At 36.3% G+C, this 13,257-nt stretch overlaps 1 protein-coding gene across 3 annotated transcripts in view; it reads left to right on the top strand.

Moving 5' to 3' along the window:
* usp13 (ubiquitin specific peptidase 13) overlaps positions 1–11,155 on the top strand; it is a 99,259-nt gene extending 88,104 nt beyond the window's left edge. For 2 of the 3 annotated variants that reach the window (XM_059945842.1, XM_059945859.1), the window contains 3 exons: positions 2,799–2,883; positions 4,365–4,532; positions 10,250–11,155. In XM_059945842.1, the coding sequence (XP_059801825.1) occupies positions 2,799–2,883; positions 4,365–4,458 (179 nt within the window). In that variant the 3' untranslated portion in view covers positions 4,459–4,532; positions 10,250–11,155. The remainder of the gene's footprint in view (positions 1–2,798; positions 2,884–4,364; positions 4,533–10,249) is intronic. The other variant, XM_059945850.1, reaches the window with a different exon arrangement.
* Positions 11,156–13,257: the final 2,102 nt, after the last annotated feature.

The raw sequence follows: 13,257 nt of genomic DNA, 5'->3' as shown, positions 1-13,257 counted from the left end.
GCTGAATTATTCAACTTTTCCAAGAGGATCGAAGTTCAAAGTATGTATATATTATGCAACTTTGAGATTCACCTGCTTACGGGGAGCCACAAAGCAAAGAAACGCAAAATAACTCATTTAGAAAAAAACGAGCAGCCACTGTTCAGAGAAGGGAAAAAAAAACAACCCATCTAACAAGAAAAGTAAGTAAATAGCATTTAGAACGAAGCCTCTACCTCGGTTCATTGCAGAGCCGAGTAAACATCGTGGAACCAGCCCGACAACCTGCCTTTTCAATCCCTCTGGCCCAGCATTTAAATCGTCCAAAATTTGGCTCGTTCCTCACTCTAGGTCCCGGCCTTGACACATCAATATGCTCTGGGCCTGGACCCCACCACCAGGTTTCAGCCCATACGTGACTTCAGCTTGGCACTTAGATCAATCAGACCTCGGCCTCGAATCTGCCTCCGACTTCGCTCCATTCTGCTTGCCCCAACTTTGTCTTGTATGTGCCTCAACCTTGCCCTGACTTCACCTTGAATTTGCCTCGACCTCACCTCACACAGTTTGACCCTTGACTCAGCCTTTGCTCGCCACTTCATTGTTTGCAGTGATTATTGACCAGAAAAAGTATTAAAAATAAAGTAAGTAAATATTGTTAACTGCCAGTAAGTTGTCGCCCAGCTTCAGCATTGCCATCTTGAACTGGATCAAAATATTTCTTGAATTTCTACTGCAAATCCTTTGGGTTACAATGAGCAGCATCTGGAAGATACGGACCACATTGAATTCAATGTGGAATTTGTTTGGAGGATAATCCATGTCATCAGGATTAAATCAAAGCCATTACAGCAGACAAATGTTCCTTAATAAATCCCGGTTTTTGCCATGCTATCAGAATGTTTAACCTCAACATTATTTACCTTTTGATGAAAATTTTATTGATCTGTTTACAGTTTTGCAATTTTCTTGCTTGATTTTAATTTAAGGTTACCAAATATCACATTTCCACACTCTTGGATATCCTGGAAATTTGTGTAAGGCTTTTCACCAGTGAATAAATTCTCCAGTGTTTTTTTCCATCCACATAATAACTCTGACAAAACTACAATTTTCTGTTTGTTAAATATGTGCACTGCAATAAAAACAGACAGTGCATCCTTCTGTTAGGTAAACTGGAAATACACAGCTGTTTATGATTTCTGGTTTTGCAATGGTACACTCTGGAAAGCATCCAGTCAGGACGGCGTGCTGACCAGCTGGCCGGTGTGTTTACGGCTATCTTCAATCTCTCGCTCCGACAGTGTGTGGTACCCATCTGCTTCAAGCAGACTTCAGTCATACCGGTCGGTGTCCGAGAAGAGTGTGGTAATCTGTTTCAATTACTATACAGGAGAGTGAGTGGCATCATAACAACAACCTCTCACTCAATGTCAGTAAGACCAAGGAACTGATTGCAGATTTCAGGAGGAGGAAACCAGAGGTCCATGAGCCAGTACTCATTGGAGAATCAGTGGTGGAGAGGGTGAGGAACTTTAAATTCCTGGGAGTTGCTATCTCAGAGGGCCTGACCTGGCTGTATCATATAAATGTAATTACAAAGAAAACACGACAGCACCTCAACTTTCTTAGGAGTTTGCGGAAATTCGGCATGACATCAAAAACTTCGACAAACGTCAAAGAACACTGAGGCTGTCTACAAGAAGGGTCAGAGCCATCTGTATTTCCTGAGGAGACTGAGGTCCTTTAACATCTGCCGGATGATGCTGAGGATGTTCTACGAGGCTGTGGTGGCCAGCGCTATCATGTTTGCTGTTGTGTGCTGGGACAGTAGGCTGAGGGTAGCAGACACGAACAGAATCAACAAACTTATTCGTAAGGCCAGTGATGTTGTGGGGGTGGAACTGGACTCTCTGATGGTGGTGTCTGAGAAGAGGATGCTGTCCAAGTTGCATGCCATCTTGGACAATGACTCCCATCCACTCCATAATGTACTGGTTAGGCACAGGAGTACATTCAGCCAGAGACTCATTCCACCGAGTATGTCTGTCTGTCTGTCTGTCTAGTTGTGTAGTGGAATGTGTATTGACTGGCTGCATTACAATCTGGTATGGAGACGTCAATGCCTTTGAGCAGAAAATCCTAAAAAAGGGGAGTGGATTCAGCCCAGTACATCATGGGAAAAGCCCTCCCAACCACTGAGAACATATACATGAAATACTTTCATAGGGAAGCCGATCAATCATCACAGGTCCTCGTCGTCCAGGCCACACTCTTCTCGCTGCTGTCACTAGATAGAAGGTACTGGTGCCTCAGGACTTGCTCCACCAGGTTGACGAACAGTTACCACCCCACAACCATCATGCTCTTGAACAAAAGAGAAATTCTACACTCATCTATTGAGATGTTTCCACAACAAATGCCCTCAGTTTAAGGACTTTGCATCTTGTTATTTCATGTTCTTGTTATTTACTGCTCTTCATTTATATTTGCATTTGTACAGCTTGTTGTCTTCTATGCTCTGTTTGTTCTTTCATTGATTCTGTTTATAGTTACTGTTCTGTAGATTTGCTGCATATTCCTGCAGGAAAAAGAATCTCGGGGTTGTACGTGGTGATGTGTATGTACACTGATAATAAATTTTACTTTGAACTTTTGACCTCTCTGAAAAGCTGGCTTTATTCTAGATTATCATTAAGATTTCTGTAGAACTGGTTAATCTTTTAAACTCAAACAGGAGCTGGAACTGGGTTTTGTATAGTTTTGTCTGCTTGATACAAACTGGAATTTAGTAATCAATGATTTGATTCTATCTGCAGGATATGAGTTATTTGCTTTCATTAGCCACATGGGAGAATCCACAATGTCTGGTCACTATGTTTGCCATATCAAAAAGGAAGGAAGGTAAGCACTTACTTGTTTGGGAGGGATCTCTTAAAATTTACTTATGATGTTGTTAAGATTACAGTTAGTAACAGAAATTTAATTTTGACCAGTTCATTCGAGCAGGCCTATTTTGTTTTCCACTAGAATTATGCAAATTCAATTTAATCTCAGAAGAACAAAATTGGCCCACTAAGTCCTTACAGCTCATTGTAAGGCTATCTTATCAATTCCACTCTCATTCTTTTCCCACGCGGCCCTGCAATCAAGTGCTGTTTAATTCCTTTTCAAAATCCCTAAATGACTTTATTTTGAAGACTTTTCAGGAACGGTATTGCAGTTTACAAACATGAGAAAGCCTGCAGATGCTTGAAATCCAGAGTGACAACACACAAAATGCTGGAGGAGCTCACCAAGTTAGGTAGCATTTATGGAAATGAATGAACAGCCAACATATTGGGCTGAGACCCTTCATCCTAAAGAAGAGATTCATTTCCATAGATGCTGTCTGGCTTGCTAAGTTCCTCCAGCATTTTGAGTTGTTTCAGTTTATAACTCACTTTTTGAGTCTTTTTTATGAAATTTATCTCAAATACTTCTTGTGCCTTTTCCTTTCACTTTAAATATCAGATGTTTTTGTCTTTGACATAGACGGAAAACTGTTGGCCTGCTTAATCCATACAACTCTCAGAGCAAACCTGTCTACCTTGCTTGCCCCATGTTTTCCTTGAATTATCTGCCAAAGGGAAAAGATTCTCTCTGTTTACCCTGCCCACACTTAGTCATGATCTTGTACACCTGACTCCTTCAAATCTCCTTTGCTTCAAGAGATTCTCCCCACAAAACAGAAAATTCTGAAAGTCCTCAGCAAGTCAGTCATCTGTGTTGAAAGATTTAACGATTATCATTCTGAATGTCAACTTTTGTTGCAGAGAATCTCAGAGTTGTATATGGCAACAGATATTGTATGTACTTTACATTGAACTTTGGAAGATTTAATGTTTCTCATCCTGAAAAGTCGACTCTGTTTTTCTCTCCATAGAAGCTGTCTGACTTGATATGTTTAATATTTACTGGTTTGATTTGAGATTCCGCATCTGTAGTAATTGCTTTTGGCTCAACTTCTGCAGTTTAAGCACGTCACTTGAAATCCCATGTCCTCAGGCACCTAGATAAGCCTTCCAAATGTTTGATAACTGAAATCGGATGTGGTTGAGAGCTAACCAATATGTTATAAGCTTCATGCCTCCATTTAAGCCTTACACCCTATTTGCTTTTGTTTTTTTTTCATCATGTACTGTGATTTTCAAGGGTTTTTGAGGATACCGTGAGTACTTGATTTAGACAGTATATTTAATTGTAACTTCTGAGACAAAGATTTTCTGAAAGCTGAAATAAAATGTCGACAGATAATTGAGTATTTCATACTGAAACAGAGTTTGCGTCTCACATGTATTTGCAATTCTGCACTGGTTCATTGCTCCTTTATTTCTTCTGATCAGATGGGTAATCTACAATGACCATAAAGTCTACACTTCAGAGAAACCTCCTAAAGATCTGGGATATATTTACTTTTATCAACGGATTGCCTATTAAGCTTGAGAGCTTTATATGAAAGCCATAACCTATCTTCTTTCCAAAGTGCAAATAAAATCTACAAACTGTCAAAGGTTTGAGGGGAAACTGGATTCTGTCATTACTGTGCAAATATCTTATTTATAGAAAACTAAAATGCAATATGTTTGATATAAATTTTTTTTATTGTTTAATATATTGACACTTTTTGTTTTGAATTGCATCTGGAAAAGCTGGGGCAGCTGATCAGAGGTGTGTGCTATCAGTTTACTTTGAACTGACTTTATCAAATTTATAATTCATTGAGACATCGTCATTCTTTCTCATTGCCCTTATTGTGGTCTATTTGTGTGACTTATTGTTCAGTTTTGTTGAATGAGCATTTTACCACAGAATGAAAACACCCCACAAAGTCTCGTTTTTTTTAAGGTTTCCCTCTTCCCTTCTAAATAGGATTTAATAAAGGAGGAGTTATTGTATTTGGCACCAACAGGATATTTAAGTGCCTTTGAGTTACTGATTTAGTTCATGAGTTTGAATAAATCCATGCCTTCACACTAAAGCTTACTCCTCCAAAGTCAAACGTGTGCCCATGGTAGGTAGGGTCATCAAGTCTAGAATCATACACTATCTCACTTGGTTACGCTTCATGTTAGGATATTTTAGATCTCTAGCATTGCATTCCCAGCCAAACTAAGTAAGAAGGCTAACCAGAAACTAAATCTCTTCTTCCCACTCTGCCATTAATTTGCCAGACTTTTATTGCCTCTCCCAAATAGAATCAGACTGTTCTTTAAATTAAACAGAAGTGGTTAGAAATTGTACACGTTGTTTTTATGCACCATCTACACGTAAAGGTGTGCTGGAGAAACAAGTTAATCTGACCACTGGGAGATTACCTCTGGCACATCCAGTGAAGTTCAGGTCACCTCACATCACGTGAGTGGCATTTGCCAGTAGTCATGCACCTATTGATGATATCACGAGATCAGGATGCAGACAGCAGTTAATGGGTTTACATGGTCATTGTAACGTTCTGCACTCGGCACCTCTCAGCCTCGTTTATTAGTGGTACAAGTGTTACATTAGAGCTGCCTTCTATTCAAAGTCATTTCTGGACAGGCCAATGAAGAACCCTCAGTACAATATCTTGGGGTCTCCTGCATCTTGAGAGTCCTCCAGGCCAGCACTCCATGTGAGACATATAATGGAGAGCTATGTCATCACTTTTCTTCCCTGTTACCCTTTGTCTCCATGGGAAACCTTTACAAAAGTTGTTCTTTAATATCTGACTTGCTTCCTAGTGGCTAATGTGACAGTAATATAGACACAACTGTCTAGAGGAAATTTGCAAAATTTTACCTGTACGATTCAAGATGAAACCCCTCGCATTTTTTTTAATATAGATTGTTTTACCAATTTTGAGATTTTTTTTGCTTGGTTTCTCTATGTGGCAAATCTGATCTAAAACACACCCAAGAATAACTGATGTTGTGTTTGCTGGAAATGTGTAATTATCAGAAAATCAAGGAAAGGAAACAAAGATTTGTAAGCAGCCATATTCCAACTACTTTTAGCCATTCTAATCAACTTCTGACAACTAACTTCTTCTGAAATTTGTGTCACTCAAAAATATATTGGTTATTTCTCAACACGCACAAAATTCTGGAGGAACCCAGCAAGTTAGGCAGGTTCTATGGAGGGGAATAAAAAGTCAGCATTTTCATAAGACCATAAGATGTAGGAGCAGAATTAGGCCACCTGGCCCATTGAGTCTGCTCTGCCATTTTATCATGGCTGATCTAATTTTCCTCTCAGCCCCAATCTCCTGCCTTCTCACCGTATCCATTCATGCCCTGATCAATCAAGAGTCTATCAACCTCTTCCTTATATATATATGTAAGGACTTGGCATCCACAACTGCCTGTAGCAAAGAATTCCACAGATTCTCCACTCTCTGGCTCCTCGTCTGTGTTCTAAAAGGTCACCCCTCCGTTCTGAGGCTATGTCCTCTGGTCTTAGACTCTCCGACCATAGGAAACATCCTCTCCACATCCACTCTGTCAAGGTCTTTCGTCATTCTATAAGTTTCAATGAGGTCACCCCTCATTCTTCTGAATTCTAGTGAATCCAGGTCCAAAGCCATCAAATTCTCTTTATATGACAAACCATTCAATCCTGGAATCATTTTCGTGAATCCTGTCCAATGTCAGCACATCCTTTCTTAGATAAGGGGCCCAAAACTGCTCTCAGTACTCCCAAGTGAGGCCTCATTATTGCTTTATAAATTCTCAGCATTATATCCTTGCTTTTATATTCTAGTCTTCTTGAAATAAATGCTACTGTTGCATTTGCCTTCCTCACCACAGACTCAACCTGGAAATTAACCTTTATGAATCCTGCACAAGTCCCTTTGCGTCTCAGATTTTTTTTGTATTTTCTCTCCATTTAGAAAATAGTCAACCCTTTCACTTCTTCTACCAAAGCGCAAAAACACACACTTCCCGACACTCTATTCCACTTTCCATGTTTACCCCATTCTCCTAATCTAAATCCTATAGCCTCTCTACTTCTCAAAACTACCTGCCCTCCATCTATCTTCAAATTGTCTGCAAGCTTTGGAACAAAGCCATCAATTCCATCATTGACATATAATATAAAAGAAATCGGTCCCAAAGCAGATCCTTGTGGAACACCACTAGTCATGGGCAGCCAGTCAGAAAAGGCTCCCTTTTTTCCCACTCTTTGCCTCCTGCCAATCAGCTATTGCTATATCCATGCTAGAATCTTCCTATAAATAGAGCTTTTTGAGCAGCCTCATATTTGGCACTTTGTCATAAGACTTCTGAAAATCCAAATACACATCAACCAATTCTCCTTTGTCTATCCTGCGTGTTACTTCTTCAAAGAATTACATCAGATTTGTCAGACAAGATGTTCCCTTGAGGAAACCATGCTAACTACGCCCTATTTAATCATGTGCCTCCAAGTAACCTGAGACCTCATCCTTAATAGTCGACTCCAACATCTTCCCAACCACTGAGATCAGACTAACTGGCCTATAGCTTCCTTTCCTATTCCTCACTCCCTTCTTGAAGAGTGGAGTGGACATTTGTAATTTTCCAGTCTACCAGAACCATTCCAGAATCTCGTGATTCTTGAAAGATCATTACTAATGCCTTCAGCACCTCTTTCAGAACGCTGGGTTGTACACGATCTAGTACAGGTGACTTATCCACCTTTAGACTTTTCAGTTTTACAAGAGCTTTCTCTCTGGTTATGGTAACTTCACACACTTCATGCTCTCTGACACCTGGAAGTTCCACCGTACTGCTAGTGTCTTCCACAGTGAAGACTGATATAAGATACTTATTTAGTTTGTCCGCTATTTCATTGCCCCCATTACTACCTCCCCAGCAACGTTTTCCAGCGGTCTGATATCCACTCTCATCTCTCCTTTACCCTTTATGTATCTGAAGAATTTTTTGGTATCCTGGCTTACTTTTGTATTCCATCTTTCCCTTTTTTTAAATTACTTTTTTTTAGTTGTCTTTGGTTGGTTTATAAAAGCTTCCCAATCCTCTAACTTCCCACTAGTTTTTGCTCTTTTATATGCCCTCTCTTTGGCTTTTATGTTGGCTTTGATTTCTCTTGACCTGATGAAGGGTCTCAGCTCAAAATATCCTCTGGTTAATCCTATCTATAGATGCTCCCTGATTTGCTAAGTTCCTCCGGTATTTTGTGTATTTTGGTTATTTTTCATCTTTGCAGAAATACTCCAACCTGCCTTCATAAAGTATGGTAGTGATGTATCATAAAAGCTCTTACTATGAATACATTATATTCATCTATTAAATGTTAAATCATCCTGCTATTGATTTTAATTTAGTTGCAGCAGAATATGTGTCTCGGTCTGTAGTATTAAATAGACACTTTTTTGCTAATGATCACTTGTCCATTCATTACACATGAGACCCTTGTATTGGGTGGAAATGGAAACAAGTCACATAAAAGTGAAACAGCAGTCAACATATAACAACAGTAGTTTGCAGGCTAACGAGGAAGATCGAATATTTATCTAAGGGTGTGTGTTTTGTGGATCAGTGATTCTACAGAACATGTTCCTTTTAGTTTGTCCATCTTCATAAGAAGCATCAAAAACTCAAAATAGTGGGTTCTCTTTTTTTGGGGGTCGTTCCTTTATAAAGAAGTTGCTTTTCATCTGTGGTGACAATTGGATATGAGGGAATCAAAAGAAAGGTTGTTTAGGGTAATATTAGCCAGGTGAAGGGGAGAGTTAAGAACCCTAAGCAAGATATTGACCTGAAACATAGTCTCTCTTGAAATGTTGACTCCACAGATACCACCTGAACCACTGAGTTCCTCCGGCAGCTTTTTTGCCAACAATTACATGTTGATTTGACAGTTTGGTTTTATCTAAAGTTTATTTTAATTTGCAAAGTCTGTACCAACTTCTCATAAACTTTATCACTAAATCCATATTACAGTATACAGTATATGGAAGAAAACAAATGGTGTTAATAATTCCCAATTGTAATGCTGAAGGAAGTTCTAAGAGTTCATTCAATGATATAATTATTATCATTATTTAAGGAGAAGCTGTTGGTGGTTGATAGGACAGTGAGAGGTTTTCAAGAAAGCAGGCAGCATTATGAATGGCATTCATTAAAATAATAATTTGCATACTAATGAATGAGTAATGCATCTTACAAGTTGAAATTGTGTTGATTATTAGTTTAAAAATTTGAATAATAATTTAAAATTTACTTTGATTAATGATATTTGCATCTCTTTAACATTCTCTAAATGATGAACTTAAAATTCAAGAAGTGGTTAGAATATCTAGAGTGAAGAAATAGTAATTTTAAAACTGCCAATCGACAATCCTAGAGAGAAGAACAATTCTTCTCACTGAAAAAAAAAGTTACTTTTACATTTTCTTTTACAGTAGAGTACATTATTCAGCCCACAATAATATTCTGGCATTCAGAACAATTCCATTGTGTATTGCCCATTTATTTCCCTGGAATATTGTTGTCCAGTAAAACATATCACTTCAGCTGTTGGCTATCTCCTAGTAACCAGTTTTTGAATTTTATATTTTTCATCATTTAAACCACTATTTTTAAGCATGTACTAAAAATAAGCCCAAACGAGAAATCAGGAATGACATTTGAACCACTGGTTTTATTTCTTTAATTAATCAGTGGAATTAGGTCTATGAAATTCATTAAATCTTGATTGTTTAATGAACTTTTAATCTGGTAAAAATGTCTTGCAAATTGTTTTAGTGCTGTTTCAGTGGTTCATTGACTGGTTTGATATAATAGTTGGTGATCACCTCTGGTTGGTACTATGTCACATAGATTCTAAATTTATACATCAACACACAAATTAATTCATCTGTTTAAGTTTGATAGTCCACAGAACTTCAGAACATCTATTTATATTTTTTTACAAATTTGTTTATTATTCCATAAGGATTCCAACTATCCCATTGATCAGAAAGAAACTATTACTGAAGTAATTCCTATTTACTGTGTAGTGTTTATAATTAAGATACTTCATGGTTGCTGAAACATTTAAAATACTATTCCTATCCATGACTATTGCATTATATAAACCTTATGAAGAGTATCTTCTATGACAAAAATAATGATATTTAAACAAATTTAATACATTTGTACTTGTTTTATGACCCTGAGCAATACCAGTCCAAACTGATCTTCATTAGCTTCCTGTGCAGTAGAAGACAGCAATTTAAATAACATGTGTTGTGATATTTTTCTAGCTATGGGTCAGAAAATCCTTAAATCCAGACCAACCCACAGCTTTTAGCTTGCCATATATTTTACTGGATTCCAATGATGGCATGGCACAAAGAACACAACTAAGGTACTAAGAAAGTATCCTTGAAAATTTTGTAAGTTCCTGTTCTTGTAATCTTTTTTACCACTTCACAAAAGTTTACAAATGTAGCTGATTTCTATTTTACACATCAAATTTTATCATCTTTATGAAGTATCCATTCCACCTGCTTTAATCCACTTGGTCTTCCCAATTTACACATTCCCTCTTCTTCTCATCTCCTGTATACTTTCCTTCTAGCCTTGCCTTATTACTATCATTTGTTTTTCCCATTCACTCAAACTCATAACTTCCATCAATTTGTCATAAAGACTGCTTCTAGGTTGCAAATCATTGATATGGATAGTCATGGCCTGGAAGTGAAAATTTTTGTATTACCCTTTGGAATTCTGAACTTTCAAATTGAATTACGTGTAACTTTTCTGTACAAAGACTGTACATTTTTACTTGCTAAATCCTTTTTCTAATTGATTGTGCCTGTCACTTTACAACTTTGAGAAGTGCAGAACTATGCAGTTTGGTGTGGCTACTGAAACCATGTTCTCTGATTGTAGATTGATCTTCTACAGTTAATGTAAACAATCAATCTAGTTTATGTTAATGTGATACTGGTGTATTACACTAGAGTATGATTGTAACACTACTGAGTTTTTTAGAGGTAACTTATTTGTCAGAGTGAGGCAGAGAATCTTTGTATGGTTGTTTCTAGTCAAATAGTTTTTTTTCTGCAGAAACAACTATCATCAGTATTACTGTTACTGGAAAATGTTGGAAAAAACCTTCATTGCTGCCATTACAACATTGAAGTAATAAAATATTGTTGAAACTTTCTTTTGAATTTTCATTTCAATTTGAATTAGTAATTGTCTATTTAAGTTATAAGTTAATGTAAGTTCATATCTTGTTCATGAAAGAACATTAAATGAAGTCATTATTAAATGCTGTGTAACGAAAATTGGACAGCAGTGGATAAGATGAAAATTGGAAAAAGAATTAATTCACTTAGAAATTTTAGGCCATGAGTATCACCTTGAAGTATTGGATATATTTATACTTATGGATTCTAAATATTTCTTTCTTTTTCAATCTTTTTATTGAATTTCATATATAAAAAACATAACATAATATTGAATAGGTTATAAGTGCACTAGACTTGTAGTTGAATTAGTAATAAGATAACAATATCTTATTAAAATATCAGCAAAAAAATAGTACATTGATCAATCAAACCTATATTAATTATACATGAAAAAGAGTGAGAATAATCATCAAAAGAAAAAAAAATTTGAAAAAGTACAAGAAAAAAAATATATTGAAAAAAAATTAAACCTAAACTAAACTAACATGGGCAGTAATAACAGTTTATATGTATATGATAGTGTCAAAAACTCCGGAACTCCATGCCAGAACAAGAATAAAAAGAGAAAAGGTCTGGAAGAGGCCAAATTAATTCATATGAAAGTGTCGAATGAACGGTCCCCAAGTTTCTTCAAAATTAATTGATGAGTCAAAAATAGTGTTTCTAATTTTTTCTAAGCTCAAATAAGAAATAGTTTGAGAGAACCACTGAAACATGGTAGGAGGATTTACTTCTTTCCAATTTTGTAATATAGACCTTCTGGCCATTAATGTTACAAAGGCGATCATTCGTCTAATTGAAGGGGAAAACCGATTACCATCCTCATTTGATATACCAAAAATTGCAGTAATAAAATGAGGTTGTAAATCGATATTCCAAATTGAGGAAATGATAGCAAATATATCCTTCCAATAGTTATGTAAAGTGGGACATGACCAAAACATGTGGGTCAATGAGGCCACATCTAAATGACATCTGTCACATTGAGGGTTAATATGAGAATAGAATCGAGCAAGCTTTTAGACATATGGGCTCTATGTACAACCTTAAGTTGTTTTAAAGCATGTTTAGCACATATAGAAGAAGAATTAACCATTTGTAAAATTTTTTCCCATTTTTCTGTTGATATATTATATTGAAGTTCTTTTTCCCATTCTTGTTTAATTCTACCTGATATTTCTGGTTGTATCTTCATAATCATATTATAAATAAGAGCCACTAATCCCTTCTGACAAGGATTCAAGGTAAAAATCATATCTGAAAAATCTATCAAAGTTGAATTGGGGAAGGATGGTAGAACTTTATGTAAAAAATTTCTGATTTGTAAATATCTAAAAAAAATTAGATTTAGGTAACTTAAATTTGTTGGAAAGTTGGTGGAAAGACATCAAACTACCTTCAAAAAAAAGATCTCGAAAACATCTTATACCTTTCCTTTTCCATATGCTAAAAGCTTGATCTGTCAAAGAAGGTTTAAAAAAGAAGTTAAGTAAGATAGGGCTATCAAGAACAAAGTTTTTCAGAGTAAAAAACTTACGAAATTGAAACCAAATTCGTAATGTGTGTTTGACAATAGGGTTGGATATCTGTTTATTGAATTTAACTAAATCAGCAGGAAGAGAAGAACCAAGAACGGAGAATAGAGAATATCCCTGTGCCTCATTGCATTCTAAATTTACCCACTGTGGGCACAATGGTGAATCCAAATCTAACTTCCAATATATTAAGTTTCGAATATTATTCGCCCAATAGTAAAATCTAAAGTTAGGTAAAGCTAAACCACCATCTTTTTTAGATTTTTGTAACTGCCTTTTACTTAACCTGGGGTTTTTATTTTGCCACACAAATGAGGAAATTTTTGAATCAATGTTATCAAAAAAAGATTTAGGAATAAAAATTGGTAAGGCTTGAAATATAAAAATTTCAGTAAAATCATAATTTTAATAGCATTAATCTGACCAACTAATGATGAGGATAAAGGAGACCATCTTGTAGTAAGTTGTTGAATTTGATGAAGCATAGGTAAAAAATTCAATCTGAATAAATCTTTATATTTCTTGGTAATTTTTATA

The sequence above is a fragment of the Hypanus sabinus genome, chromosome 2 (assembly GCF_030144855.1).
Source record: "Hypanus sabinus isolate sHypSab1 chromosome 2, sHypSab1.hap1, whole genome shotgun sequence".
Taxonomy (NCBI): Eukaryota; Metazoa; Chordata; class Chondrichthyes; order Myliobatiformes; family Dasyatidae; genus Hypanus; species Hypanus sabinus.
The sequence above is the reverse complement of the archived record's forward strand: the minus strand, read 5'-3'. Positions and strand labels throughout refer to the sequence as shown.